Genomic DNA, 27,803 nt, shown 5'->3' with positions numbered 1-27,803 from the left:
GTATATTTTTTCTTCAAAAACAAAACTTTTCAATGGCAGTGCATGTGTGTGTGTATGTGTATGTGTGAGACTTACGTCTGACTGATGACTCCAGAATCGGCCAGTAGTTCAAAAATCCGGACCAGCTGGACTCTGAGAATGTCACGACGCCGGCGTCGTTTCATATTCTAAAGAAACATAAAAAAACAAAAAAAAACAAGGATCAGATATTTTGTGTAGATCTGCTACTGTATCATAAATAGATGGACAAAAAAGCTTGCATTTAAATGGTCAAGTGGAACATTTATCCATGAGTCTTGTAAGCAGTGATTCCTTCATGGTCAAGTGTCAAACTGTTAACAGGTCAACTCACCTCTGGCCTTCTCTCAAGCGCCTCTTTAATGATGGGGTTTAACTCCTCCAACAGCTCTCTGCAAGACATATCACTGGATTAAAGCATATACTTTTAGCATATTTGGTAGTTTTTTTCTGCACATTTTATCTCTACTTGTTTGTCTAATTTTTGTGTACTTTTATGTCTGACATAGTAAGTGATGCATGTAGCCATGAAATCCAATCACAAGTGGTCACAGGAGGTTCAATTCAGATGCATTTCAGTCAATACCAAGTGTCAGCCCGATATGCCACTTACACCTAGTAAAAAGATCTAGGTCAGGTGATTATAAAACCCACCTGAAGGCAATAGGGTTGGTCCGGCCAAGCCCCAGGACAAGAGACTCAGTGATGTCCATGCTCTCAGAGCGCATCATGGGAACCACGTGCTTGAACAAGGAGGAAGGGGACGGAATGCTAACGATCTGCACAAACACACACACTCATGAGACTCATGTACACAAACTTGTTTATCTTTTAAAATATAGTGTCCCAAATATATCACATTTAACAGTGCTAATCATTGCATCTGACATTAGAACTAGTAGGGTGCTAAGAACTCTGACCTTAGAGTCGTAACTATATCCGCTGTCTGGGGTGGATGCCAGCGTCTCAGGTGGGGAGCAGCGGACAGAGCCGGGGGCCGATGAAGAAGAGGATGAGGAGGATGAAGATAAGGAAGAGGTGGCAGAACTGCAACAGAGGATTAGGTAGTTCCTCCAAAGCCCTACGTAGGAGTCACTGCTACTGCTCATGCTGTTCACCTTCTTAGCATTGATCGGGCTGCTGCAAGGTCAAAGGTCACACAGGAATATTAATTATGGGTAACACTTTAGTTTAAGGTCCAATTCTCACTATTAACTAGTTGCTTATTAGCATACATATTACTAAGATACTGGCTGTTTATTAGTACTTATAAAGCACATATTAATGCCTTATTCTGCATGACCATATTCTACATCCCATAATCTTACCCAATACCTAAACTTAACATCTACCTTACTAACTATTAATAAGCAGTAATTAGGAGTTTATTGAGGCAAAAGTCATAGTTAATAGTGAGAATTGGACCCTAAACTAAAGTGTGACCTAATTATGTCTGTAAACATTTGTAATCATTTTTTTGACATTTGACAACAATGGCTAAGAAATACCAAGATAGGTTTTTAACCCATTTCACCGATCCCAACTAGAGACACATTTGAAAGTGAAAACATACTTGATGTCAACTTGTGGGGAGAGCAGCTGAAGGCGTGTGGAGGCGAAGACCCAAGCGTAGCTCAGCGCAGTGGGGCAGTGTTTGGGCAGGTGCTCTTGCCGCAGGTAACTAGACAGGCTGATGACCCAGGGGTCCTGACCTTGTGTCACATGGGCAAACACCCAGATGTGGGAGGGGCTTACCACATCAAACTGGTGGCTGATGGGAGACGAGCTCCACTCTGCCAGAGTCTGAAGGTCTATTCCACTGGGACAGTACAGCAGATTTGTCTACAGCAAAAAGGGGCAAAAATATGATAATCTTGATAAAAATAGTGTGTCATTTTTATTTTTTGGTTTTGGGCAGAAGGGTTCTAATTATTCCAGTCTGGAGGTGAGACTAATATCCAAAATTCATAATGTTCCACATTTCCTCACCTGATCGGCCCCCGTGAGGTGAATAAAACTCTCGAGGACTGAAGCGCTCAATCTGTCCATCACATCTATAGCCAACTCCTCGTCTCCCTGAGAGAGAGAAAAACAAGACAATGCAATGAATATGAAGAGCAAAAGAAGAAGGTCATCTGAAGTAGGTGAACAACAGGAAGTCATTTAGAGCGGATGGTTACCTTAGCGATGCAGAGGGCAGTGTGCAGTGATCGGACCTCTTTGAGGACATTGACAGCGAGTCTGCGTGTTGCAGGTCGACAGCTGCACAGCACGACTAGAGCCAGACCCTCCACCACATGCAGAACCGTCCAGAGAGGAGATCGCTCCAGAGGGAGAGAAGGGCTCTAAAAATATACAAATAAATAGCATGTTAAACTACAAGTTAAAAATGTATGATAAACTACAAGAAAAATAAAAATAAGAAATACACACACTACCGTTCAAATGTTTTTGAAGGAATTCTCTTATGCTCACCAAGGCTGCATTTATTTAATCAAAAATACAGTAAAAACAGTAATATTGTGAAATATTATTACAATTTAAAAACTGTTTTTATTTAATATATGGTAAAATGTATTGGTAACACTTTACAATAAGGTCTCATTTATTAACTTTTGTTAATGCATTAACTAACATGAAATAATGAGCAATATATATTTTACATCATTTATTAACAGATACAACTTTTGATCTTAAAAATGAGAAATGTAAAATAAAAAAGTAAATGTTGAGATTAAGATTAACTAAGAATAATAAATGCTGTAGAAGTATTGTTCATTTTTAGTTCATGTTAACTAATGTAAAAATGAAACCTTACTGTAAAGTGTTACCAATGTAATTTATTGCTGTGATGGCAAAGCTGAATTTTCAGCATCATTACTCCAGTCTTCAGTGTCACATGATCCTTCAGAAATCATTCTAATATTCTGATTTGGTGCTCAAGAAACACTTCTTATTATTAATGTAAAAACTGATACATTTTCAAAATTCTTTGATGAATGGAAAGTTCAAAAGAACAGTATTTATTTGAAATAGAAATTGATTTTTTGAAATAGAAATTGATTGATTTTTTTTCCTTGCAGAATAAAAGTATTTATATATTTTATTATTATATTATATTATAAATTATATTATATTACATAATTTTGTTTGTATGACTGCACCTGTGAATCATGGCCGCGGTTGCTGCTCTGTACCGCCTGTCTCCACTGTATGATAAGCTGCAGCAGCATCTTGACAGCATTGTCCAGTAGTGTGGGGTGAACGTCAGTCACCTCCCTCACAATGAAATACACAAAACCAGACAACACGTCTTCTCTCCAGTCCGGGAAGTCCACCATCAGAGCCTGCAGAGTGGTGAACGCCAGACCACGCAGCTCCTCATCCATATGGATGGTCAGTCTGGATAGGTAGGAGAAAGAAAGAGTCATTGCTTACAAAATGCAAGAAAGAAACGATACACATCATCATCTTCATAACAGCATAATGCGTCACCAGAACCGCAGAGAGGTCAAGTGGATAACAGAGATATACAGGTTCTGACTACATGCTATTACAACGTAACAGGAAGTCTTGACTCAGATTGCGGTTGTTGTACAGGAAGTCATGAATATATAGGAAATGTCATTTTAGTCCATATGGCTGGATACTTTTCTGAATAATTGTGATCTTCATTCCTGTGTTTTACTCATATCCCTAAAGTAACTAAACACTTTGTATGACAAACAAGGCTGCCCCCAAGGCTATTGGCTCAGACAATACTGAATCAAATTGAAAGCTTTTCAATCAGAATCGACTAGTACAAATCATGAAATTCGTACTAGTCAAGACATTTCTGCTGAAGTGAATGATCAGTAGGTATAAATGTAATTGTTCTCTAACAACAACAGAACTAGTGAATTGGGAAATGGCTGGAGTTTTTTTGCGGTGATGAATGAGGGTTGACGTGAAGGTCACAGGTCATTACTTGGCCAGTAGCTCGATGAGATCTTGTCTGCTCATGCCGTCTGGGATTAGTCTGGGAATGGCAGCTACACATGTCCGGAACAGATCAATCTTCGGTTTACGCTCCCCACTAGAGCAAAAGACACATGTATTAAACAATAAAAGTCAGTTAAACAACAACATTTATTTTCATACCAATTTAAAAATTAAAAGATGCTTATATCATATTTAAGTCGATAAAATCTCAAGAAACTAACGTGATCATGTCCTCTGGCTCTTTGTTGGACATCTGAACGTTGGTCATACTCATGGATCGTCCCACCTCTTTATCCAGGTGCCTGAGGATGTTATCCAGGGCCTTTCTAACCTGAGGGTAATAAAGAGACATACCTAGACAGACAAACATACACAGAAAGAGAACAGCTTAGTTATCACACAGAATGGAAAATTCTATAATGGACTACATACAGAGGCATTTCCTCAGCCTCTAAAGAATGGGGCCAGATAAATACACCAACATCTGAACTACTGGGCAGGCATGCAATGCATTTCATTGGAAAAGAGAAACAAACTATTAAAAATCAAAAGTCAAATTCAGGTATTTGTGGAAATTCTGACTAATGCCAGAAGGCAGCAGATGAATGGACCACAAATACATTCCCAAAATATTTAAAACTTTCTCACTTAAAAACTAACACACACACACAAAAAAAATGACTTGGCAGGAAGTCACAGCTTCATTTATGCTGAAAGCTCAATGAGGACAGCTCATGCTCAAGGAATCACAATTGCATTAAAAACCAACTAATCCAATTTGACCAAATGCTTTAGGGTAGGGGAGGCTGTACTCAAGAATATCTTCTTTTTGGAGAACTGTGTAGGAACAGTAAGGGTTCGTACCGATGACCTTGGCTTCCTCGTCTGTAAGGGTGGTGTTGAGGAAGATCTTCTTGACCCGCAGTGTGTTGCCTGAGGGTAAGATGACGCCTGTGGTGGGCATGGGTGGCTCGCCATCTTTCTGTTGTAGGCTGTCAGCTATTACCAGGAAGGCCCGCAAACCGATATTCATCCTCTGAGACAAAAAGAGAATGATAGAGATAATTCGTTTTTGTATTTATATTTTTATCCATATTATACAGTCAAACCAAAATTTATTCAGACACCTTGAACATTTCATTCATTAATACAGTTTATTCACTATAGTTTAAAAAAAATGGTAATAAAATATGACAAGATCTCAGAGTTAAACTGTGTCAGAAAAAAAAAATAATCTTAATTAATTATGTCAGATAACACTTAAGCAAAACATGGTCAGGTCAAAGTGTCTGAATAATTTTTGGTTATCAATTTTACTGGTAGTCCACTGTATGAAGAATTTTTGGGTATAATATGTCAGAGTTTATTTTGCTATCCTCACTTACATAAATGAACTATAGTGTCCTGCACCCACTAGTAAAAATATATCAAAAATATCTGAATAATTTTTGGTTTGACTGTATGTATATGTATGTATGTGTATATGTATGTATGTATGTGTGTGTGTGTATATATATATATATATATATATATATATATATATACACACACACACACACACGCACGCACACACATGACTTAGTGTTTTATTGTTGCCTTATTTACACAGAATAGCACACATTTTGTTTAATATCGCCAATAATATAAAAATAATTATGTTATTTATATTTAAATTAGTTGAAAGCATTATGAATTAATGGCCACACTTTATTTTAAAGTGTAATTAAATAAGTAGTTAAATATAAATAAATTATATTAATAAATAATTATATATGAATTTACAACATGAACTTACTATAAGTTTAAGGTTTTTTAGGGTTTGATTTAGTGTTAGTTGCTGGTAATTACGCAAAACTTTGTTATTACATAGATACATGTAACATGTAACAAGGACATTAAAATAAAGTGTTAGCATATTAATATCTAAGAATGAATAGCACAACGTTTATGAACAAACATCAACCATGATTAATAAATACTGTAAAAAATATTCATTGTTCATATTCTATTAATAATATTAATGTATAGAACTTTAAGGTAAAGTGTTAAATGTTACTAAAAAAATTAATGGCTTGTCTTGAGAGTATGAGTACTGTATGTTTCTTCACACACCTCTGGATTAATGGTGAAAGTCTTGTGGGACTTGCCCACACACAGCAGGTCATAGATGATCTCTTTCATAGCAAAGTCCAGCCTTTCCTTCAGAGAGGAAAAAACACACCACACAAAAGTGACTTATAAAAGCCAAACACTTTCCCCCCCCAAAAAAAGAAAACCTGTGCAATAAACCTAAACCACACTCCCAAGTGTTCTTCTTGATTGCATTATGTGCTTTTTACTTTAACATGTAATAATAATAATAGAGAGTAGATGGGAATAGATAGAAAAGGGGAAAGGGACATTGGGACATAACTAAAACTGGATTTTTTTTTTTACCTGAGCGATAAACTGAATGATCTTAACGAAGATGTTGAGGGGTGTGTCCCTGGGCACCACGCTGCGGGAGCCCTTTGGGAAAAGTGCTGTTACAATACTGAGGAGACGACTGTGAGGGAAAAGAGATAATGTGAGATGTTATATGTGTCATATATATATATATATATATATAAATAAAAAATGTCTACAAGAATTTTGTATATATTTGTGAGAGGCTTACCTCCTCCAATAATGATATGTCTGTGGTTAGGTGTGTTATATGTATTCTAGTGTGTGTGTATTTGGCATATATTCATGCTATTTTTGCAAATCTGTATGATTGTGTAAGGATCGTGTGACCCACCTCTGTGTGGTTGTGTTGCTCTCACACTTGATCCTGATGATGTAAACCCAGAGCAGCCGGTACAGAGACTCCAGTGCTACACGAGACATTTTGGGGTCTTTGTTCTACAAAGAAGGGCACAAAAAAATTCAGGTAATATGCTCATAACCCTTGGACAACAAGAACTCATGACATGAGCCACAGAAAAAAAAATACCAAAAGTACAGTTTTGAGATTTTGGAAATCAGTTTATAAGGTATAATAGACTTCAAGCAACCCTGGTTTATTGTTGAGCCCTGAAATACATATTGTTTTAAAGTAGCTTTACCAAAAAAAAAAAAAAGACCTCTAAAGGCAACAATTCATAAATTAATCCAACCCAGAAATTATACCAGATTCATTTATAAAAAGCTGCTGCTTCATCTGTATCATGATAGGTGATCAATAGTTCACTTGCTGCTCATGACGAGCTAATAAGGAATATGACGCACTGGACTCCATTTACAAGCCAATAAGAGCTGTAATTTCTGCTTTAACTGCATTGATGCACAGAGAGATGACTCATAAATCTGCTGTTCAGCAGAAGCAATGGATGATGAAAGAGGGATTCATAAAAACTCTGCTAATGAATCTGTGATTAACACATCACGGCTCGTTCAAATCGAGTCACTGACTAAGCAGTTGTCTATCTCACTCTTTCTGCTGCTCTGTTCCTCCCTCTCTCTCTTTCTCACACACACACACACACACACACACACACACACACACACACACACTCAGACTGCAGTAAAGAGCATTAAGCAAGGTGTAATGACCAACACTCACCATAGGGGGCAATATGATCGCAAGGTTTACAATCAACTACATAAGAAATGAGAGAACTGCCTAGTGTCTTTCAGCAATTATTTGGAATATTTTTTTTTTTTTTTTTTTTTTTCACATCTGGCCTAATGAGATACATTTAAAATAGTTGTACATTAAAAACAAACCACTGTAAATGCAACAAACATGTAAACTCTTCAAAGTTTTACCGAGGAACATGGAGATCAGCAGCATCATGGCCATTCAAAACTGATGGTCAACATTTAAGCCTTTTCCATAATCTTCCAGAGGTGATTGCTGTCAAACTACAATTTTGCTTGCAACATAAAATTTAGGTTGAGTTTTGAACCTTATCCCCTCGCAAGCTGTTCTACAAAATAAGTTTTTATTTAAAAAAAAGTAGTTATGCAAGTTTTTCAGTAGTTCTGCCTAGGGCTGTTCGATTCCAAAAATTTTGCAATCGATTCCTGGATCTGGAATTCCAAGAATCGATTCCTCACTGTTGTTTTCAATTCTTGTTTTTTTTAACTAAAGACTGCAGGAACCTAGTCCCAGAAGGACTATGGGATATAAGGTATAAGATATAAGCTAAATCATGGAGTTTTTAAGACTATTTTTATAGACTATAGACACGTAGAACATATCCGCGTTTGTGCATCAATGTAGCCTATGTATTGTGTGTTTTGGGTGCAAAAAGTAGTAAACGCTATGTAGTATAACGCAACTAATGCAGGATCACAGAAAGAAACATGACAACAAACACTATTAACTTAAGTGAATGAAAGGTAATATGCGTTCACATGTGGTTTTAATTGAATGTTTCAGCGTGGCATACCATAAAACTAAGTTGTTCGAAATACGGTCTATTGACGCCATTATACGATGATGCAAAAGAAGGTTTTTTTTTTTTTTTTTTTTTAACTGGTTCATTGAAACGAACTGTCCAAAAGAACCTTTTTTGCGGAATAGACTTCAAATCACTATTAGTGAGCGAGTGAGTATTAGTGAGTAATGATTAACTCTGTCGAACTGAAAATGATGGAATCGACTCTCGATTCCCACCACCTTGGAATCTGGGAATTGATTTTTTTTTTTTTTTTTTTTTTAAATCGATTCCCAGCCTCAGATCCCTGACGCCCCTAATGGTGACCACAGACGTTATAAAGTCTATATTTCCATCAATTACTCCCTGAATTGGGTGGTTTTCCTGTGTGAATTCTTAAGGACGGCAGGATAGTAATTAAGCTACTTTGGATTGTTTCCTCTATGGACAGGCGAAAGCCGAAAGTCTCAGGAAGCCCATGTGGAATACAGGTCAATCACATGACCTCTCAGAGGCAGGGCTAGATTCCTTGTGGATAACCATGGGAACTCACCTGTAGGGTCTCAATCTGCTTACGGATGCTGTTGTTTGACGGCATCTGGAGCCAATAAACATGCAGGGGAAACAAAAATGATGACAAAGGACAGGGGGTGATGGTGGTGGGGAAGACATGCAGGTTAGAAAAAGAACAAAAGAATAAACTTAAGAACAAAACAAAGCTTTGTGCTACAACAACATGCAAAACAAAGTGCAGGGTGCATGGGATTTAATACTTCAGTGTCAGATTCCCTAAAGAATCAACACAAGTATTACAACATTTATCTATATTTCCCTAAGGAATGAAAATGACAAAAGATTAGGAAACTAGGAAGATTATTTTAATTTTAATTTATATATAGGTGACGTGCTGATGAAGAGCTTCAGATGGGTGAGAAAACAGCAGGACTGAAATAAATATATAAAAAAAAAAAAAAAAAAAAAAAAAAAGGGAAGCAGGATTAGTGTGTGCAAATAGATGATTACAAGCAAGGGTGATTGTGAAGACTTTAGTCAGAGTAGACTTGAGGCGAATGAAAACAACGCTTCAAATAAAATATGGCGTCCACTCTGACTAAAGTCTGTTGGTCAGGGAAGACAAACTACAGCAGGGTTACAACAGAAAGGGAACCGGACAGACAAGCAGAACTGTAAAGGCAATCCATGGATCAATCAGGAGAGGAATTATCCACCACTGAGACTACAAATCCCATAAACCTGGGCTCAATGGGCTAAAGACATTACACCAGACCACTGAGGAAAACTTCAATTCTGATACTGAATCATTCACATGACTTTTTGAGAAGTGTAAGAAGCAGTCTAAAGTGAATTAGGAATAAAATTCACACAACAGTCCGATTCTGATCCAGTCCCGATCTACATTAAAGTAAAATGAGGAAAGGATTTAATCGGTATTGCAGGGAGTTGCATCAAGTTTAATCACTCATTCATAAAAATCACCACCACCAAATCAAAGGATCACGGATCATTCCTCAAGATTCACATGATAAAGTTGCACAGACTGAAGGGAAACTCAATCATTGTGGAAAGGGAGTTAGGAAACCAAAAATTATCACATCCTGGTAGCTGAACCAGCGACAATGAAAAAACGAGGACAAGCACAAACACACACATTTTTGAGATATGATTGAGAAAGAGTGGATGACATGGGTATAATTATTGGAACAATATAAGCAAGAGGCATTTTACAAAAGTCAACAGTAATGCCACACCTTTCTCCAAAATTATGTAACTGAACCAACCCATTTACAGAGTGAAGTTTCATACTGAATCACCAAATCTGCCTCCAGGCTTCAGAATCTGTATGTATCAACAGCACACTTTTTTTTTTTTTTTTTTTTCCCCTTTCATTTTTGATAGTAATGTAAGATTTACAGCTACTATAAATCTAGCAAAACTAGTAACTGGTAACACTTTGTATAGCTACTTTTAAGCTATATTTTCCATAGTGCAATCTGTGTGAAACACTCAGCTGCAGTAGTTTGCTCACAGGATGTCACTAAGCTAAAGTATACACTCTGTATCCATGCTACTGTTAGAAAACATTACCTTTAGGTGGGAAAGGCAGTTCTGAAGGAAGATGTGCCAATTATTGAGGAAGAACTGCTTCTGACTAACACAAAGCAGACATGTGACCAAGGGATACAATGCCTGGGGAGAGAGAAAAAAAATTAAAGAAATGAACACTTTTATTTAGTAAAGATGCATTAAATTGATCAAACCTGACATTAAAGACATTTATAATGTTACAAAATATTTCTATTTCAAATCCTGTTCTTTTGAACTTTCTATTCATCAAAAAATCCTGAAACTAATATCATGGTTTACATTTTATGCAGCACAACAGTTTTCAACATTGATAAGAAATGTTTCTTGAGCAGCGTATCAGTATATCAGAATGATTTCTGAAGGATCATGGAGTAATGATGCTGAAAATTCAGCTTTACCATCACAAAATAAATTACATTTTAAAATGTATTTCAAATTGTAATAATAATTCACACTATTACTGTTTTACTGTACTTTTAATCAAATAAATGCAGCCTTGGTGAGCATAAGAGACTTCAAAAACATTAAACTATCTTACCGACCCAAAACTTTTGAATGGTAGTGTTTATGCATATTAAAGGTACAGTTCACCCAAAAATTAAAGTATAAATAAAGTTTCATGTGACGCATGCACTATTTAAGTCTTCTAAAGTGTCTTTATTCACTGACATCCACCCTAGTTCTCCATGGGATGTTCAGGAGTTTATGAAAGAAAGAGCAGCAATGTCAGATTCATGAATTAATTGCTTTTTGTGAACTGGATCAATGCATTTTACAAGTAGAACTGGGGCAGATTTACAGTAAATAACAACTATTTCTCTCACTCAATGCTTTTGATTGAATAGACTTAAAAGAGTTTTAAATACAAATGCCAAACTCTTATGGACCACTTTAATGATAGTTTTATGGTACTTTTTGAAGCGTCAAAGCTTTGCAGTTGGGATGGATGTACAATGGATAAGCTAAACTTGTCCTTTTGTGATCCACAGAAGAAAGAAAGCCTTCTGGGTGGCAGAATGTTCTAGTTTACAGAGGATTGTGGGAAAGTATGTATCAAAGCAGAAAAGGACTGTACCAGTGAGTGCTTCTTTCTTGAGCTGAGGTCAAAGGTCGTCTGGTAGAGCATCTCCACAAAGTTCTTCAGGCAGGGCACATTCACTTCATTCTTCACCGCCTTCCAAAAACACACAAGCACAAACATATGAGTCCTCATGCTGAGCTACACCCGCTCAGAGCCCAACAGCACACAAATCACTCAAGAGTTATTCATCTTGTCACTGCAAAATGAAATACATTTCGATTGTGTTTCTGTAGCAACTTCCACAAGCTCCACCTCAAACCACTTGACAAGACATGTACCATCATGAACTCTGCAGAAGAGTCACCGAGCCTCTGTTAAATGATATGTATACAAATGCACAGTTTCAAAGGACCAATCTGTATTTGAAACAGAATGTGTGATTGGTGCGAAGCAAAAATGGCAAAGGGAGCAGAGTTCTGTGATTTTGCCTAGAGATGAGGTGCAGTTTTTTTTTTTTTTTTTTTTAAAGTCACAACTGATTCCACTCCATCAGACACATAACGGCTCAATTTTAGGGTTTAAATACAGCGTGAACTTTTATTTATTTTATTTATTTATATATACTTAGACATCTGTGACATTAAAAATATGTATCTGGCTGTAAATTTTCCCAAAAAGAAAATGGAAAACTGGAATGGGACTAGAGCGGATCACGCAAACATATTCTGATTTGAATTAATGTAAAGTTGTGTAATGTTCTGCTTTCTGTGTCTGCCATAAAATTGTGAAATTACACTAATTTGAATCAGAGTTGATGTAGCAATATGGCAATTTCTAGCTCATATGAATTATTTTTGCACAAGCATGGGTGATATTATATGATTTTAATGAATGGAGAGCTCTGCGGTACTTACAGCAGCTACAGGGATGAGGATCTCAACAAACAGGCCAGCCAGTGCATGTTTGATATCTTTATCCTTCACCTCCAGGAAATACTGAGCACATTCCTGCCTCACCAACACAGACACACAAAACAAAACATTTAATATATTAAATGCAAATCTTCACACTAAACATTCAAGAGAAACTTGTAAATGCACAGTTTTAGTAACTGAAAAGGATGTACGACTATTAAAGCTTTCGCACGGCCTGCACACTCAAACACGGTGGTTGGAGAAATATGAGGTCTACTATAAAATACAGCATCTCTTTGCAGCTATTGGCTCAATAAAAATCTCTGGATTATGGTGCTTGTTAAATGCAGCACATATTGAGCGCAGGATTTCACTGCCTATAACTGGCTAATGTAAATAAATGGCTCCACACAGCCCTGTTGGCAAAGGTAGAGATAACACACTGAGACTGTTACTCAAGAGATTTTATAAGGCATGACTACAGAGAGCTCGCAAATAAAACAAAAGAAGTACTGTCTGACTGACAATAGAGGAGACGAGACTCAAAATGTATTGACCCCCAACACACAGTGATGATGTGGCGCTTTTTACAAAATTGGAATTGTGTATTTGTTTACATATATATATATATATATATATATATATTTATATTCAGAAAATGGTCATTCAAAAGAGATGTCAGACAATCCTGATCATCAACATCAGAATCATTCAACTACATTTAAGTCATTTAAATTTTTTATTTTTTTAAATTAATTATTCATTTTACATGAAGTTCACAATTTAAGCAAGCCTGCCTGCAATATCATGTAAGTCTGTGGGACAAAGCTAAATGTTACATTTTTGGTCAAAATTTGTTTATATTAAAATATTGTTTACTACAATTAACTGAATATAAATTCAAGAGATTATGTAACATTTATGAGGTTTTAACTGATTAATTGTTGAAAAGATCAAGCCCTCTTTTATGCTAGATAATAGTTGATCTAACAATTTGAACAGATTTTTAAGAAGAAAAAAAAAAACATTTTGCCTCTAAAATTTAAATCTACATACATTTGTTTTCTATTCGTGAGAAGTACCATGTAACACTAAAACATCTCTTGTTCAAAATGAAAGTTAGTTCACCCAAAAATTCTGTCATGACTATGTTGTTCTGAACCTATAAGACTTTCTTTGAAATGCAAATTAAGCTATTTTTAATTTCACCTGGAAAATTTCTATCCCTCCATTGAAAGTCAAGCATATTTGTGCTTCCGTTGACTATATTTGATGTGCTCTATGTATTTGTGTTTATCAATGTTTATACATGAATAAAAACCTGAATTAAATCTGTTCATCATATAGAGTAACGGCGGTTTCACACTGCAAGAGTCAGCGGCGCGTATTTTTTTCGCCGTGCATGTTAACCAATGAATGCATTCACACCAGCAGCAGGAGCAGTGTGTGAGCGTCGAGCAGGAGCGTCGCGTAAGCAGCAGTGAAGCAGGGGTTTCGGCGCCGAGTCTATTTTTACTGCGCTGCTGACGTTCAATTAAAGTGAAAGCACACTTTTGATGGACAAAATAAATAGAATTTCACACAAAAAGTGTTCAAAATGCACAGAATAAGCATGTCTAGTGTGTTTAACGAGAATTTGAGTATGACAGAAAAGAAAATTAAGAATGAAAAATATTTAAAGAAGATTTACCCATTTAACCTTGTTTTTAATTATTCAGTTTGGGTTAAAGTATGGTGTATTATAAAAAACTAAAGTAAACTAGCCAGAAAATATGATATATAAACATTCTTTTAGTTATTACACAGACAGATACTGTATATAGGCTGCAGCATACCCAAATCAAACCCGAGTTTGCTGTCTTTTTTTGCCGAGTTTGCTGTCTTGTAAAAATGTGCATGCAGCAGATGATGTAAAACAAAGCTTACCTCATTCGTGTGCAGCAATGGATGACACAAGGCTTTTATTTATTTTCATTTTTTTTTTTTTTTTTTACATTTATATGCGAATGTTGTACACCTCCCAATGTTAACAAACTTTAAAGACTATCAAGATAAATGAGCAACTTATAAAAGCAAATTTATGTCTTTGTAAAGAAATGCTCACTTTATATGTAGCTTCGAGCCGCTGCTTTGACGCTGTACTAACGCTTCCAATGTGAATACTTGCGCGTCTCTGCAGCTGCAGTGACGATGTAGTTACGCTCACGCGCTGCTCACATGCCGCTCAAGCTTGCAGTGTGAAACGGGCGTAAGCATGTCTCTTCAGGAGACTTCGAATAAACCGGTCAAATCATATGGATTTCTTTTACAATGTCTTTATGAACTTTTTGAAAAGTTTTTGGTTGCATGAACTTTCAATAGTGACAGAAATCTTTCTATCACTCTTAAAATATCATCATTGTGTTTCGAAGATGAACAAGTGTCTTATGGGTTTAAATGGCATGCAGGTGAGTAAATGATGACAGAATTTTCATTTTTGGGTGAAGTAAACATTTTAAAGACCCTTTCAGTGGATAAATCATTTAACAACAACCCTCAGCAGCTCATTAGAAAACCACAAGAACGTAGAGTACATGTCTGTGTTTGCATGTGTCTCGACCTGCATGTACTGGAACGAAGCCTCAAAGTCCTCAACGGGGTACATTTTGACTCTGAAGAACTTCATGCCCATGATGAGGCTGATGATGCTTTGCACCACATGAGGACTTTGCTCTTTCAGCCTTAGTTCCTTCAGCTCTGTGATGAACTTCTTACGCACTGCCTGGAACCTGTACACACACACACACACACACACACACACACACACACACACACACACACACAAATACAATTTATTATTCTTATTTCACCAAGTGCTTTAACAAATTCCCTACTCCATTTACTCAATACGCACAATCATTGATAAAAATGCAGTTTCAATCAAGTGCTCAACAAATATGTGTAGCAGCCATCAACTAAAAAGTTTCAAAAGCTTGTTATAGCAACGCAAACTGTCTGGATCCAAACAAGCAAAGACAACAGTCAGTGCATCATGCCTTTATCATATTATGTAAAACAGCCTCTTCAAACACTGTCCTCAGGGCAAAGTGGCTCCGCACAGGAAATCATGAACTGAAGGGGAGGTTGAGCACTATGGTAAATCAATTTCAGGCCCTGACTATTACAGCACAGGGCTAAATTACATTAGAGCTTAAACAGACAGTTTCATGTAGCTGTGAGGGAGTCTTAACATGTGCAGAGGAGAGAATTACAGTAACAGTAAAAGTGTCCAAAGACTGTACAAATCATTGATGGCTCTGTATTCAGCTCAAAGCGAATTAGAATGAGAACAGTTTGAGGGCTTTGTTAACTCTGATGGGAGGTCTGAATGGATGTGCTAGCATCAACTTCATCCTTCTGCTTTACATGGCTTTACACTTTACGTCAAATATAACAGCTTTTAGGCCACAGATAAGACTGGACTCATTGTGTAAGTGCACATCATTTTCAACATATTAGTCAAGTTTTTGTCAAATTTCTTAGAGAATATTTAAAATGTGCAACAGACCACAGAAGGTATACTGTAAGCTCAGTGTGGTTTTGGGATGGACTCACTTGGATTGGGCAAGGACTCCGATGACCTCAGCGTACAGGTCAGCGATGATGTGCACATTACCAGTGTTGGGGCCCGAGTACCTGTTGAACAAACCATCACAACCAACATAAATAACACAAGCCATTCCACACAGAATTAAGAACATCTTTATATTTTCATTTTTTGAAAGAAATTAATACTTTTATTTAAGCAATGATACATGAAATTGATCAAAAGTGCCAGTAAAAACAATGTTACACAAGATTTCAAATAAATGCTGTTCTTTTCAACTGCTTTAACAGTGATAATTAAAAGAAATCTTTTTTAAATGATTACTGAAGGATCATGTGACACTGAAGACTGGCATAATGGCTGCTGAAAATTCAGCTTTGGCATCACAGGAACAAATTATATATTAAAATACATTCAAATATTTAAAAAAAAAAAAAAGAAGCTATTTCACAATTATTGATAAAAAATGCAGAGACTTCTTTCAAAAATATTAAAACATTTTACCGACCCGAAACTTTTGAAAGGTAGTGTATATACATACAAAATGATTTAATGCACATGATGTAATGTAATTATAGGTAGTTTACTTGTCTGCATCTGTCATCAGGTTTGCATTTGTCCAGAGCACACCTGTAGAATTTGCATAGAAATGTGTGTGTTTGTGTATGTGTACTCACCCCTCTTTGTGTTTAAAGTGCTTGAATGCCAGGTTAAGGACTTCTTGTACTAAGGCGTCTGGCACAGGATGAAGGGGAATCTATAGAAAATATTTCATGAGCATCAACTCTATGATATAAGGGTCACTGTTTTACTTCAGGATCCTTGATATACTGTTAGCAAGTCTATGCATGTTAATGCCACAACACACCTATCTCTGACTTAAGAGATACCACACCTCAGCAATGAAACACACAAACCTCACCTGTTTCAAAACTTCCACTGAAACTAAACAAAAAATGAAGTCTATGGCTAAGTCCCTTCGCTCCAGTAGGTAGTCTTTATCCCGATGCTGTTCATCTCTAAAGAGACATTAAAAGAGCAGGTTAGAATAACAACACATTAACTCCAAATAAAAATTCACAAGAAAGAAGTACATCTGCAGCTGTTGAAGCTCTTGCTGAAGAGAAGATAAAAAAACAGAGGCAGCAGGGAAAAGAGAAACATACAATGCTGTGTATTTGTTTAAGATATATAATTACATGTCTCCCCACCCTTTGGACTTGGTGCTAGAGCGAGGTCTGTACTCGTACGACTCGTCTTCTGTCCCACTCTGTCTTCTGTACCAGTCAAACAACGTCCGCAACAGCGAAGGCAAACAGTGTTCTGCTATGGAGCTCATAGAGCTTATTAACTGTAACATACAAACACAATAATACACACTATTTAATAACTTAAACTTAACTTAATAACATGTGGACTAAAGATGAAAGATGAAATCAAAATTGGTCTATTTACTAAATATCAAGGCTGTAACCATGTCTTGAATGCTTTTTTTAATAAAGCATAAAGAAACAGAACAGTGAAAAAAAAAAATTAGGTCTAATTTCTAGTGGGGAAATAATAATTTTGGAACTATTTGCAAATGATATTTGCATTAAAATATGCACATATGCTTTTATGTCGAAACAGTTGCATAACTTTGTTTTAAAAAAAGTGTGTGGGACAGGAGTGTTATGTGTGTGTGTGTGTGTGTGTGTGTGTGTGTGTGTGTGTGTGTGTGTGTGTGTGTGTGTGTGTTGGGGGGTTGCTAATACAATGCTAAATCAGATATGTACAATAATAATTGTAGAAAGAAATGATATTATGATGTCCAGAAATCAATTTCAATAGTACATTGAGAACTCATGTTTAAAACGTAATTTCATTATTACATCTACTATATCTCTAATACAATGTGTTAATCCAGAGATTCTTCACGTTAGTAAATAAAAACATACTGTAGATCCACAATTAGCATTCAACTGCCTAGTGGTCTAGTGGTAGAACATTTGTTAATAGTGTCAAAGGTTCCGGGTTAAGCCGCCCTCATATAGGTTTTTTTTCCTCATTAAAATCAAAGATGTTCATCAATGACGAATGTATATCAAGAGCAGGGACACGTTTGTGTGCATTTTGTTTTATGATTTCACCAGAAAGAGTGATCATCAAGTGATCGACTGATGCGCTTGTCTGTGCTGTGTAGACTGTGCACAAGTCAAAAGAACATAAACCTTGCCTATTTTGATTTTATTGGCCATCTCAATCATTTTGATATTGACAAGCGCTGTTAGACCGCTGAGGCAGACCAGACTAAAAATGTAACTTTTAAACCTTTTTGTCATCCTAACAACATACAGAGTGCTGTGTAATAAAGTGCAGCAGAGCAGTGCAATAATTTCAAATATTGGGCATTTTTCAATTATTTGGGGAACTTGCCCCCCTCAATGTCTATGGTGGTTACGGCCCTGCTAAATATTAACGTATCTATTAAAGTCAGCATGAAATGGAAATATATTGATCTTGTTATGAATGATTCATCCATGCACATGTTTTTAATTATTTTTTTTTTTTACCTTTATTCAATCTTCCATTGAAACGACAGACTTCTCTCTGGTGATGTATACTGGACTTCACCAATTATTTAGTCCGCTTCAAACCGACCCTTTCTTACAATCGACTACAAGCTCACATTCAGATCTCAATCTGTTTCACTCGGATGTATGTCACAATAATTATAAAAAAACAACAAAAAAAACTACTGGAATAAAATAATAAATGGCTGTGTGGTTGTTATACATGATTCAGCAGTGTTATGCTAAAGAAAACATTTTCTCTCATTAAAATGTACAAAGTTTCTCTACCTTCAAAATATGTTATTTGCGGCACAAAGTTTGATTGCGAAAGCTATTTTATGTCTTTAAAATGTACAATTATCGGCCTTTAAAAACTAAAAGCAAAATACACTGGTAAGTTGATTTAAGAGAAAAATCTAAACAGAGAACAATATACAAATGAGTGAAGGAAAGAAAAAGGAAGAGGAGGAAGAGAGATGGTAGCAATTTTGAGTGCAGTCAGGTATTGATCGGTCCTATTGTGAGGGCGGGATGGGTGTAGGATGATACATCCAGTGGTTACTCAACCTTTTACTGCAGTAACCCAGCACCAAGCTTCACGAGCACACACACACACACACACACACACACACACACAGAGCTATGGCAGTAGAGTAGATGTGTGTGTGTGTGTGTGTGTTGTATGCTGATGAGTGTGTGAGGGATGGTATAGTTCACTGTGGTATGATTCAGCAGAGCGGCAGTCACAACACATCACTGACTGAACATGCAGTTCCCGAGACTCGGCACAGCCAAATCCAATAGTCAAATCAGTGCGTGTGTGCGTGCTAGCGACGTGGGAAAAAAAAAAAGTGCAGAGTGAGTGAAAAAGTGTGCTTGTTAATAAAGTGAGATGTTTGGAGGTACACTGGGATCCAAAAGTCTGAGACCACTAATGAAAATACCTCTATTATTTTTACATTTTGCTTATTTAATTCATTTTTCATTGCATATTATGTCACGATGACAATAATTTTAAACAGTTGAGTGAAAAAAAAAAAATCAACATGAATGTCATAATGTAGTATTTTGTTCGTCTCTCTTGCTTTAACTCCACACAATTGTATCAAAAATTTGCATTTTATTCATTTAGAAGCAGTTTTTATTGTTAACTTAAATTATTGTTTCATTAACTAAAATGAAACTGAAATAAAATATAAATATTAGATTAAAAACTAAAACATTTCAATGAACATTTAAAGGAAAATTAGAATACAACTAACTCGAGTAAAATTAGTTGAAGCATTAAAATTACTAAAACAAAAAAGCTAATTCCAAATTTTAATAAATACTACAATAGATTATAAATAATACTAAAATAACAGTTCAGCAGACATTTAGCAAATTACAATGAGGAACATCACAAGCAAAACATCAGACCTGGTGATCATGTTCTCCAGCATGATCCAAAACACATCTCGGGCTTCAATGGAAGAAAGAACATCTGACCCTCTATACAAAGAGTCACATGCTCACAAATTCACTCATTTGATTAGTGACCTAAATTAGTGCAGAATCTCAAATACATCTTATTCAATTTAAGTCATAATGTTTCTTTGTTTAAAAAGCTTCAAAGTCCCAGAAATTTGTTTATTTCCAGGTTCAAATTTGATTTTGAATCCCAGACTTTTAGACCCTGCTTTATTATGCGGCCTGCATCAGGTGAGTGTGTGTGTGGGACAGGATGATGTATGTGGTTAAGGAGAGTTATGTAACTGCTCTCCTGGCCCTCATGGCACTTGGCAGACACACTCCAACACCCTGAACTGATATATTCACACACACACGTACGCACATACTTCCAGCAGCCTGTGCTGATCTACTGCTGCGGATGACACAGCGATTCTGCTCCTGGCAACGTCCAGCGAGAACACACACACACACCAAAACTCTGTTCACTCTAAAGTATAGAGACACACAGACACATATTGCTGTGGTTTTCTGCATACAGAGCACATTCTCACTGGCTCATTCTTTCTCACACACAGGCCTAATGGCACTGACTGGATCCATTGCAGGATGATGTCTCATTTGCTTTGTGTTTTGCTAAACAAAGCACTTTGCCGCAGCTCTGCTGTTAAAAGTTCTGTGCTAATCAGAAATGAGTGATGGAGAGCAAGAGAAAGGGAGAGAGGATGATTGAAAAGCCAAGAGGATGGGAGAGAGATATACCACACAAACGTGAAATAGGACACACACGGATACTAACCTGATCAAATTGTGCATCTTCTCCTCTTTGCAGTGAGCGGGAAAGGGGCTTCTCCTGAAGGAACAAAGATACATGCAGTGTACATTAATGAAAGAAAGATGAATCTTCAAACTGTTTAATGGGAAAAAGAAGGGATGTGCTGATATTGAAATGACAAAAAAGTAAAACACTAAAAACTAAAATCAATTACTTCAAAAGTTGCAAGTGAATTCATATGACAACATTATACTGTACAGAAAGAAAATGGATATTAATTTTGAGTTTTGCTAAAGATTACATTTAACAGTGTTATTAAATTACTGAATTTAAAGATGAACTTTAAGTGAGCGTCAGATGACCGCAAAGTTAATCTGAAACATAATCACACAGCATATTTAAAAATGCTTTGGCCCACTTTATTATCCCCATAACACACCTGTCTCATCTCTCTCTAGAATACGTACTGGCTCTTAAGCTCACCAAGGCTGCAATTATTTGATCAAAAATACAGTAAAAACAGCAATATTGTGAAATATCATTGCAATTTAAAATAACTGTTTTCTACTTTAATATATTTTAAAATGCAATTTATTCCTGATGGTAAAGCTAAGTTTTCAGCATCATTATCCCAGTCTTCAGTGTCACATGATCCTTCAGAAATCATTCTAATATACTGATTTGGTGTTCAAGAAACATTTCTTATTATTATCAATGTTGAAAATGGTTGTGCTGCTTAATAACTTGAGATTTTTTTTTCTTTTTTTTTTTCCTCAGGATTCTTTGATGACTGTAAAGTTCAAAAGAACAGCATTTATTTGAAATAGAAATCTTTTGTAACATTATAAAGAAATAAAATTAATTTCTTTTAAAAAAATCTAATTGACCCCAAACTTTTGAACTGTAGTGTATATACAGTCAAACCACAATTTATTCAGACACCTTGAACATTTCATTCATTCTTGCAGTTTATTCACTATAGTTTAAAAAAAATGGTAATAAAATATCAAGATCTTAGAGTTAAACTGTCAAAAAAAAAAAAAAAAAAAAAAAAAAAAATCTTAATTATGTCAGATAACACTTAAGCAAAACATGGTCAGGTCAAAGTGTCTGAATAATTTCTGGTCCCAAATTTATCAATTTTACTGGTAGTCCACTGTATGAAGAATTTTTGGGTATAATATGTCAGTTTACTTTATTTTGCTATCCTCACTTACGTAAATGAACTATAGTGTCCTGCACCCACTAGTATCTAGTGTCTGAATAATTTTTGGTTTGACTGTATATTCATAAAATATTATCTTCTTTCATTAAGCATCATACAAGTGATTTAACAGTGTTTTAGCCATTTTCAGTACAGAAGTACTGCAAAGAGCAGGTCAGCATAACAGTTGAATGAAAGAGTAAAATTAGCTATTCAATTGTGAATGCCCTTGTTACACTAATGTGAATTAATACCCCGATGTGATTAATTTACATAAGGAATTGCCCCAATTTTCAGACATTAATTTCAGGCCCTGATAAAATGAATCTATCTCAAGAACTCCTGTTTACTCGCATGAAGACACTTTGAATGCTCTGTTATTTGGTTTACATTTGAGCCAACACTTTATCATGAGGGAGAAGTTCAAAGACAGAGCGCTGTTTTATAAAGCAGCTCCTCTCTGCTAGATGCAGTAATAACCAGTTTAAACTCTTGCTGAGTAAACTGAGAGAGCTCAATCTACCACTGAGTAAACACACAATGAGAGAGAGGAGGGAACACGGAGAGGAAGCGTTTAAGGACAAGTCTGGAGAATGAGCGAGACAGTGTGTGTATGTGTGTATGTGTGTGTATGTGTATGTGTGTGTGTGTGTGTGTGTGTGTGTGTGTGTGTGTGTGTGTGTGTGTGTGTGTGTGTTTCAGCACAGGGGGCTCTGAGAAGAATCCAACATAACAGCATTCCAAGAATCCAAACCTCTGCTTCTGTTTCTGGGAATACATGAGGACGTGTGTGTTCTGTTGAGCCACAAGCACTGAAAATGCACATAACAGCCTTTCATTTTCCTCTAAATAAACCAACATGCTCATACTCAAACAACTGAACTTTCACTCAATCCCTGAGGTAACGAGCCACACAAAACTCATCTTCACCAGGAGTCAGCAAACTTTTGGACATGAAGTGTCATATTACTGTGCCATATCAACACCGTACAATACCCTTTCAAATGTCTGGGGGTGTTAAGATTTTTAATGTTTCTAAAAGAAGTCTTTTATGCTCACCAAGGCTGCATTTATTTGATAAAAAAATTGAAATATTACTACAATTTAAAATAACTGTTTCTATTTGAATATATTTTAAAAAATAAATTTATTCCTGTGATGGCAAAGCTGGATTTTCAGCAGCCCTTACTCCAGTCTTCAGTGTCACATGATCCTTCAGAAATCATTCGAATATGATTATTTGGTGCTTAAGACCAATTCTTACTAGTAGAAAACAGTTGTGCTGATTAATATTTTTGTGGAAACTCTAAACATTTTTTTTCTGGATTATTTGATGAACAAAGTTCAAAAGAACAGCATTTATTTGAAATAGTGTTGTCAAAAGTACCAACCACGATACCAAGTCGGTACTGAAAATTTAAAAATGTGACGCTTTGAGCACTGTCGAGCGGATTCGTAAACACCTGTGATTGGAAACTGTGTTCACGCGCTCATTAGATATGTCTATTTGTCTATGTCTATGTGATTGGCTGCAATGATCAATGCTTCAAAAACATGTTGTAAATAGATATCAATGACACACTTCATCAAGCGCTTATACAGATACACACGGGAGCATCTGCTTTCAAACACTACCACTCCCGTTTTTAAAAACTCTTTCAAATTGAAACACTTACATGTGCTTTCAAACGCTCCAGTGCGTTGATCACTGTAGCCAATCACAGACATATCTGATGTGCGTGTGTACAAAGAGGCCAATCAGAGGTGTTTACGAATCCACTCAACAGTGCTCAAAGCGTCACATTTTTAAAATTTCAGTACCGGTATCGCGGCCGGTACTTTTGACAACACTAATTTGAAATACTTTTTTTTTGTAACATTATAAATGTCTTTACTGTGACTTGATCAATTTAATGTGTCCTTGTTGAATAAAAGTCTTTTAAAATTATATCAAGTAAATATTGCATTATATTAAATGCAGTACAATTCATTTACAGTACTAGAGCTCTAAGGTAAGGATTTTTTTTCTGCTGGCCTGGATTTTTACCTGCCCAGCTAATATTGTTACTGGACCCAACACTAAAACATGATACATTTTTATTTTTAATACTGCATTTTAATATTGGCTAGAGTTTTTATTATTATTATTATTATTATTATTAAATGTTTAGCTTCTGTTATTAATTTGTGGGTGGTACTGACCAGCGGTTCAGCCATGACCACCTCGATCTTCTTCTCGGCGAGCACAGCGAACTCTGCAAAAAGACTCTTGATGACAAACTCCCCAGGCTTGAGCTCGGGGTCGATGGTGATGCTGGACATGGTGGCGGGGTGGATGCTACGCTTCTCCCAGCTGGGCGGGGCAGAGGGGGATGTTCCTCGCCTACTCACACTGCTGTTGCTTACAGGGACAGAGGCTGTCAGGAAAGAGAGACAGTTATGTAGCATTACAAAGCATTTTGAATGCGTAATTCAGTAAGTGTTCAAGCGGAAACTGGCATTGACAAATATGAAAAGAAGATGTGATTCTACTTGTATTAAAAGACAAAGCAGTTATTGGTTCGTTAAAGGTTGAAATTCATGGTGCACCAAATTTAAGGCTATTATGGATATTTTGAAAACTTCCCTATAAAAATGAATTGGTAACTATTGCAACCAGGAACTGAAGGTGATTGCACCTGTGGATTAATGTACATCACACATGTTTTTCAATCCAGCCATGAATGCAGAAAGACAGGAAAATGTGTGTGTTTGTGTGCGTGCATGTCACATGTCAAGCCCGCTCAGGAAATCCCTGCCCTTGCTTCCCACAGGTTGCTGGAGAAACCATGATGAGGCGAGAGAAGTTCAAACAATAATAGGAGGATGAATTAAAAAAAAAAATCTCTGTTGAATTTAATGAGTTTTTCAGAGGAGAACAGAGTCACACCTAGCAACTCCCACATCTCAATAATAAAACACAAACATTCACACACTCAGGGGATAAAAGAGGGACGCACACATAACTCCGTCCCCAGAGCTGTTTGTGTATTTGTTTGTCTATGTACAAACACTCACTCTTTGTTTCCTGTTTAGCAACGCCTCCCCATGATGTCACACTGCCAGCTTTCATTGGCCAGTAGTGTAACAGGGTCCCTAGGTCCACATCTGATTGGCCAACGGGCCTGCTGGCAGGCACTTTAACATTGTTTGTACTTTTCCACTCAGTGATGCAGAAAGGATGAGCAAAAGTAGTGAGGAGGAAAAATGCAAGTCTCTCTCAGTTCATCTTTCTCTTCATTCCTCTGGTGGATACGCCGGATAATTTGTGACACACTGGGCTGCATTGCTGACCCCATAGCACACATTTGTACCTCAGAGTGAGGCAGAGAGTCACATGGAATGGAGTCATACACAGGGGCCCATTAATGCAGAGTCTGTTTGTTGTTCGCTAGGACATTCTGATACTCTGAGCTACACAAGACATGATTCCCTGACTGCATGTGAACTCAAACAGCTGAGCACTGAGTGCTTTAGCACTCCCACTCCCTGAAAATACTGCCTGAACCAACCACCATTCGGACAAGATTAGTTTCTAAATGACCTTTAAGTCACACTTTCTGAATTTTCATGACATTTCTAGTCATTTGTGATTGCTGGATTTTGATTTTTAAAAATCATTTGGTGATTTTATCTTTTTTATTTTATATTATGTATTGTTGTCATAGTTATGTTTGTATACTGTAAGCTCCACTAGGAAAAGCCAAGTACTGGAAATAAAGCTCTTTCTGATTCTGATTTCAGATCGATGCAATCTTAAATAATTACGATGCATGTGTGAATCGGTTTAACTGATTCATTTAAAAGAACTCATAATAGCTTGATCAATGAATTTTTATTACATGACATTTAATGTAATTTGTGATTACTTTTCAAAATCATTTTATTATTTAAGACATATAGACCTAGTCAGGGTAGAGCCACAATTAATTTTTTACAGGAATGAAAACGAGGCTGTGAGGGAGAGAATACAATGCATTCAATGGATTATACTGTTTAAAAACAATCCAATTCTTTAGCGGATAAAACATCTTTTTGAAAAGAATAATGAAAAAAAAAAAGTAACTTATTGCATTACTTAATTACTTTTTTATAGAAAGTAATGCATTACATTACTTTTGCGTTACTTTTTCTCATCTGGGCTTGCTTGCTTGCTTGTTTTTAATAGAAAAAAGTTATTCTATTTTTAGCAAATGTAAATGCCCTTTCAAGTGAAATGAATAAGCCTCAGGCTGAAGGAAATGCAAATTCACACCTGTACAGTAGAGGGTGCAGCACAGACAAGAAAGTTCAGCACTCTTCAACAAAAAAAAAAAAAAAAAAAAAAAGAAAGAAATACAAATGTGATGTTTATCTAAAGTAATTTTTGCTTATTAGTATGGTTGAATTGGATCATCGAAGGTCAGCAGCAAAGGCAATGGTTAATAAAGTGAGATTAAATACATAAAGTATATTTGCATTATTTAACATTTAATTAGTGCAGGTTTGTGTAATATTCTGAGTTTGTGTTTTACTGTTTTTATTCATTTTGAGGAATACTGAATCTGTTTTTGTGCAAATGAGATGGAGTAAATGCATGTTCACATTTAGTCTAGAACTACAATAACCATCATGTTCACACAACGCCTCTGTACCTCACTCCCGATTTCTCTCAACATGGGGACAAGAGAGCTGTCAGTCAATAAATATGAAAACAAAGTAACTTGCACTACTTAACTGAAAAAATAACTCAGATATTTTCTTGTAAATTTAAAAGTAAATGCGTTACTTTACTAGTTACTTGGAAAAAGTAATCTGATTATGTAACTCGTGTTACTTGTAATGCATTACCCCCAACACTGATAATAACACTAAAAAAAGAAGTCATAAGAGCGATTTGCTCACAAGATCAAAATCAAGCCAACTAAATATTTTAGATCAAAGCTAACTTTAAAAAAAAAAAAAAAAAAAGAGCAATTTAACAATTAATTTTCTTCAACACACTGTGGATGTTTTGGTTTCATAAGCCAAAAATAGTGGGTAACTTGCTCAAAAACAGACAATTCGAAACTAAATTAGTACGTATCTGGGAGTTGTATGTCTGCAGAACACAAAATTTACCTATGCTCCTCAGGGAAACTAGTCCCAGCCATGCAAATATGGCTTTAATTGGGTAAGTGAGACACAAACAGAGTCACACACACATGAATATGATTTCCAGGAGAGTCATGTGGATGCGGTCTGTCTAAGAGAGAGCAGGCCGATCACACACGGAGATCAAATAACCTGAATGACATCATCATCTGCATTATACTCAGTTAAAGCCCAGCACAGACAGAAGCTATCACTGGTCCCGATACACTCACTCACTGCAGTGTGTGACGGTGTGCTTGACGCAGTTTAGGTTTTAAAGACCGGGCTCGGGAATGAAAAGTTGAATGAAGTAACTGCATCATCACAGGTGAGGCCAGAGCAACCTGCACGCCACAGACACAAAGACTGCTGCATATTTTTTGCTCCAAATTATGTTGATGTATACAGTGTGTATACTGTATTCTGCACTCCACACAACCAAATTAATCTGAAGTACAAGAAACAAGAATGCAAATACAGGAAAATGAATGCTTGTCCAATGCACTGCACTGTACATATTTAACCTGCATTCTTGTGCTAATGCGGTCATAAACAAACTTCAACACTCAACAGGGAGAAAGAGTTGCCTTCAAATGTCTGCCATCATATCCCATTAAACCAGATGTGTTATAATTCAGGTAGT

General features: G+C 36.3%; 1 protein-coding gene across 15 annotated transcripts in view; it reads right to left on the bottom strand.

Moving 5' to 3' along the window:
* The window catches only part of fryl (furry homolog, like), a 105,400-nt gene that overhangs the window by 33,194 nt on the left and 44,403 nt on the right, over positions 1-27,803 (bottom strand). For 9 of the 15 annotated variants that reach the window (XM_051875707.1, XM_051875709.1, XM_051875708.1 and 6 more), the window contains 25 exons: positions 24,212-24,426; positions 20,830-20,883; positions 17,229-17,380; positions 16,952-17,048; positions 16,707-16,786; positions 16,038-16,118; positions 15,043-15,211; positions 12,444-12,536; positions 11,584-11,682; positions 10,509-10,610; positions 8,956-9,000; positions 6,779-6,882; positions 6,436-6,544; positions 6,112-6,198; positions 4,864-5,035; positions 4,221-4,353; positions 3,986-4,093; positions 3,183-3,420; positions 2,199-2,363; positions 2,008-2,094; positions 1,592-1,860; positions 939-1,158; positions 673-797; positions 353-410; positions 76-167 (listed from right to left, as the gene is read on the bottom strand). In XM_051875707.1, coding sequence (XP_051731667.1) covers positions 76-167; positions 353-410; positions 673-797; positions 939-1,158; positions 1,592-1,860; positions 2,008-2,094; positions 2,199-2,363; positions 3,183-3,420; positions 3,986-4,093; positions 4,221-4,353; positions 4,864-5,035; positions 6,112-6,198; positions 6,436-6,544; positions 6,779-6,882; positions 8,956-9,000; positions 10,509-10,610; positions 11,584-11,682; positions 12,444-12,536; positions 15,043-15,211; positions 16,038-16,118; positions 16,707-16,786; positions 16,952-17,048; positions 17,229-17,380; positions 20,830-20,883; positions 24,212-24,331 — 3,059 coding nt within the window. In that variant the 5' untranslated portion in view covers positions 24,332-24,426. The remainder of the gene's footprint in view (positions 1-75; positions 168-352; positions 411-672; positions 798-938; positions 1,159-1,591; positions 1,861-2,007; positions 2,095-2,198; positions 2,364-3,182; positions 3,421-3,985; positions 4,094-4,220; positions 4,354-4,863; positions 5,036-6,111; positions 6,199-6,435; positions 6,545-6,778; positions 6,883-8,955; positions 9,001-10,508; positions 10,611-11,583; positions 11,683-12,443; positions 12,537-15,042; positions 15,212-16,037; positions 16,119-16,706; positions 16,787-16,951; positions 17,049-17,228; positions 17,381-20,829; positions 20,884-24,211; positions 24,427-27,803) is intronic. The other 6 variants (XM_051875700.1, XM_051875705.1, XM_051875710.1 and 3 more) reach the window with 3 other exon arrangements.

The sequence above is a fragment of the Ctenopharyngodon idella genome, chromosome 20, assembly GCF_019924925.1.
Source record: "Ctenopharyngodon idella isolate HZGC_01 chromosome 20, HZGC01, whole genome shotgun sequence".
NCBI lineage: Eukaryota > Metazoa > Chordata > Actinopteri > Cypriniformes > Xenocyprididae > Ctenopharyngodon > Ctenopharyngodon idella.
The sequence above is the reverse complement of the archived record's forward strand: the minus strand, read 5'-3'. Positions and strand labels throughout refer to the sequence as shown.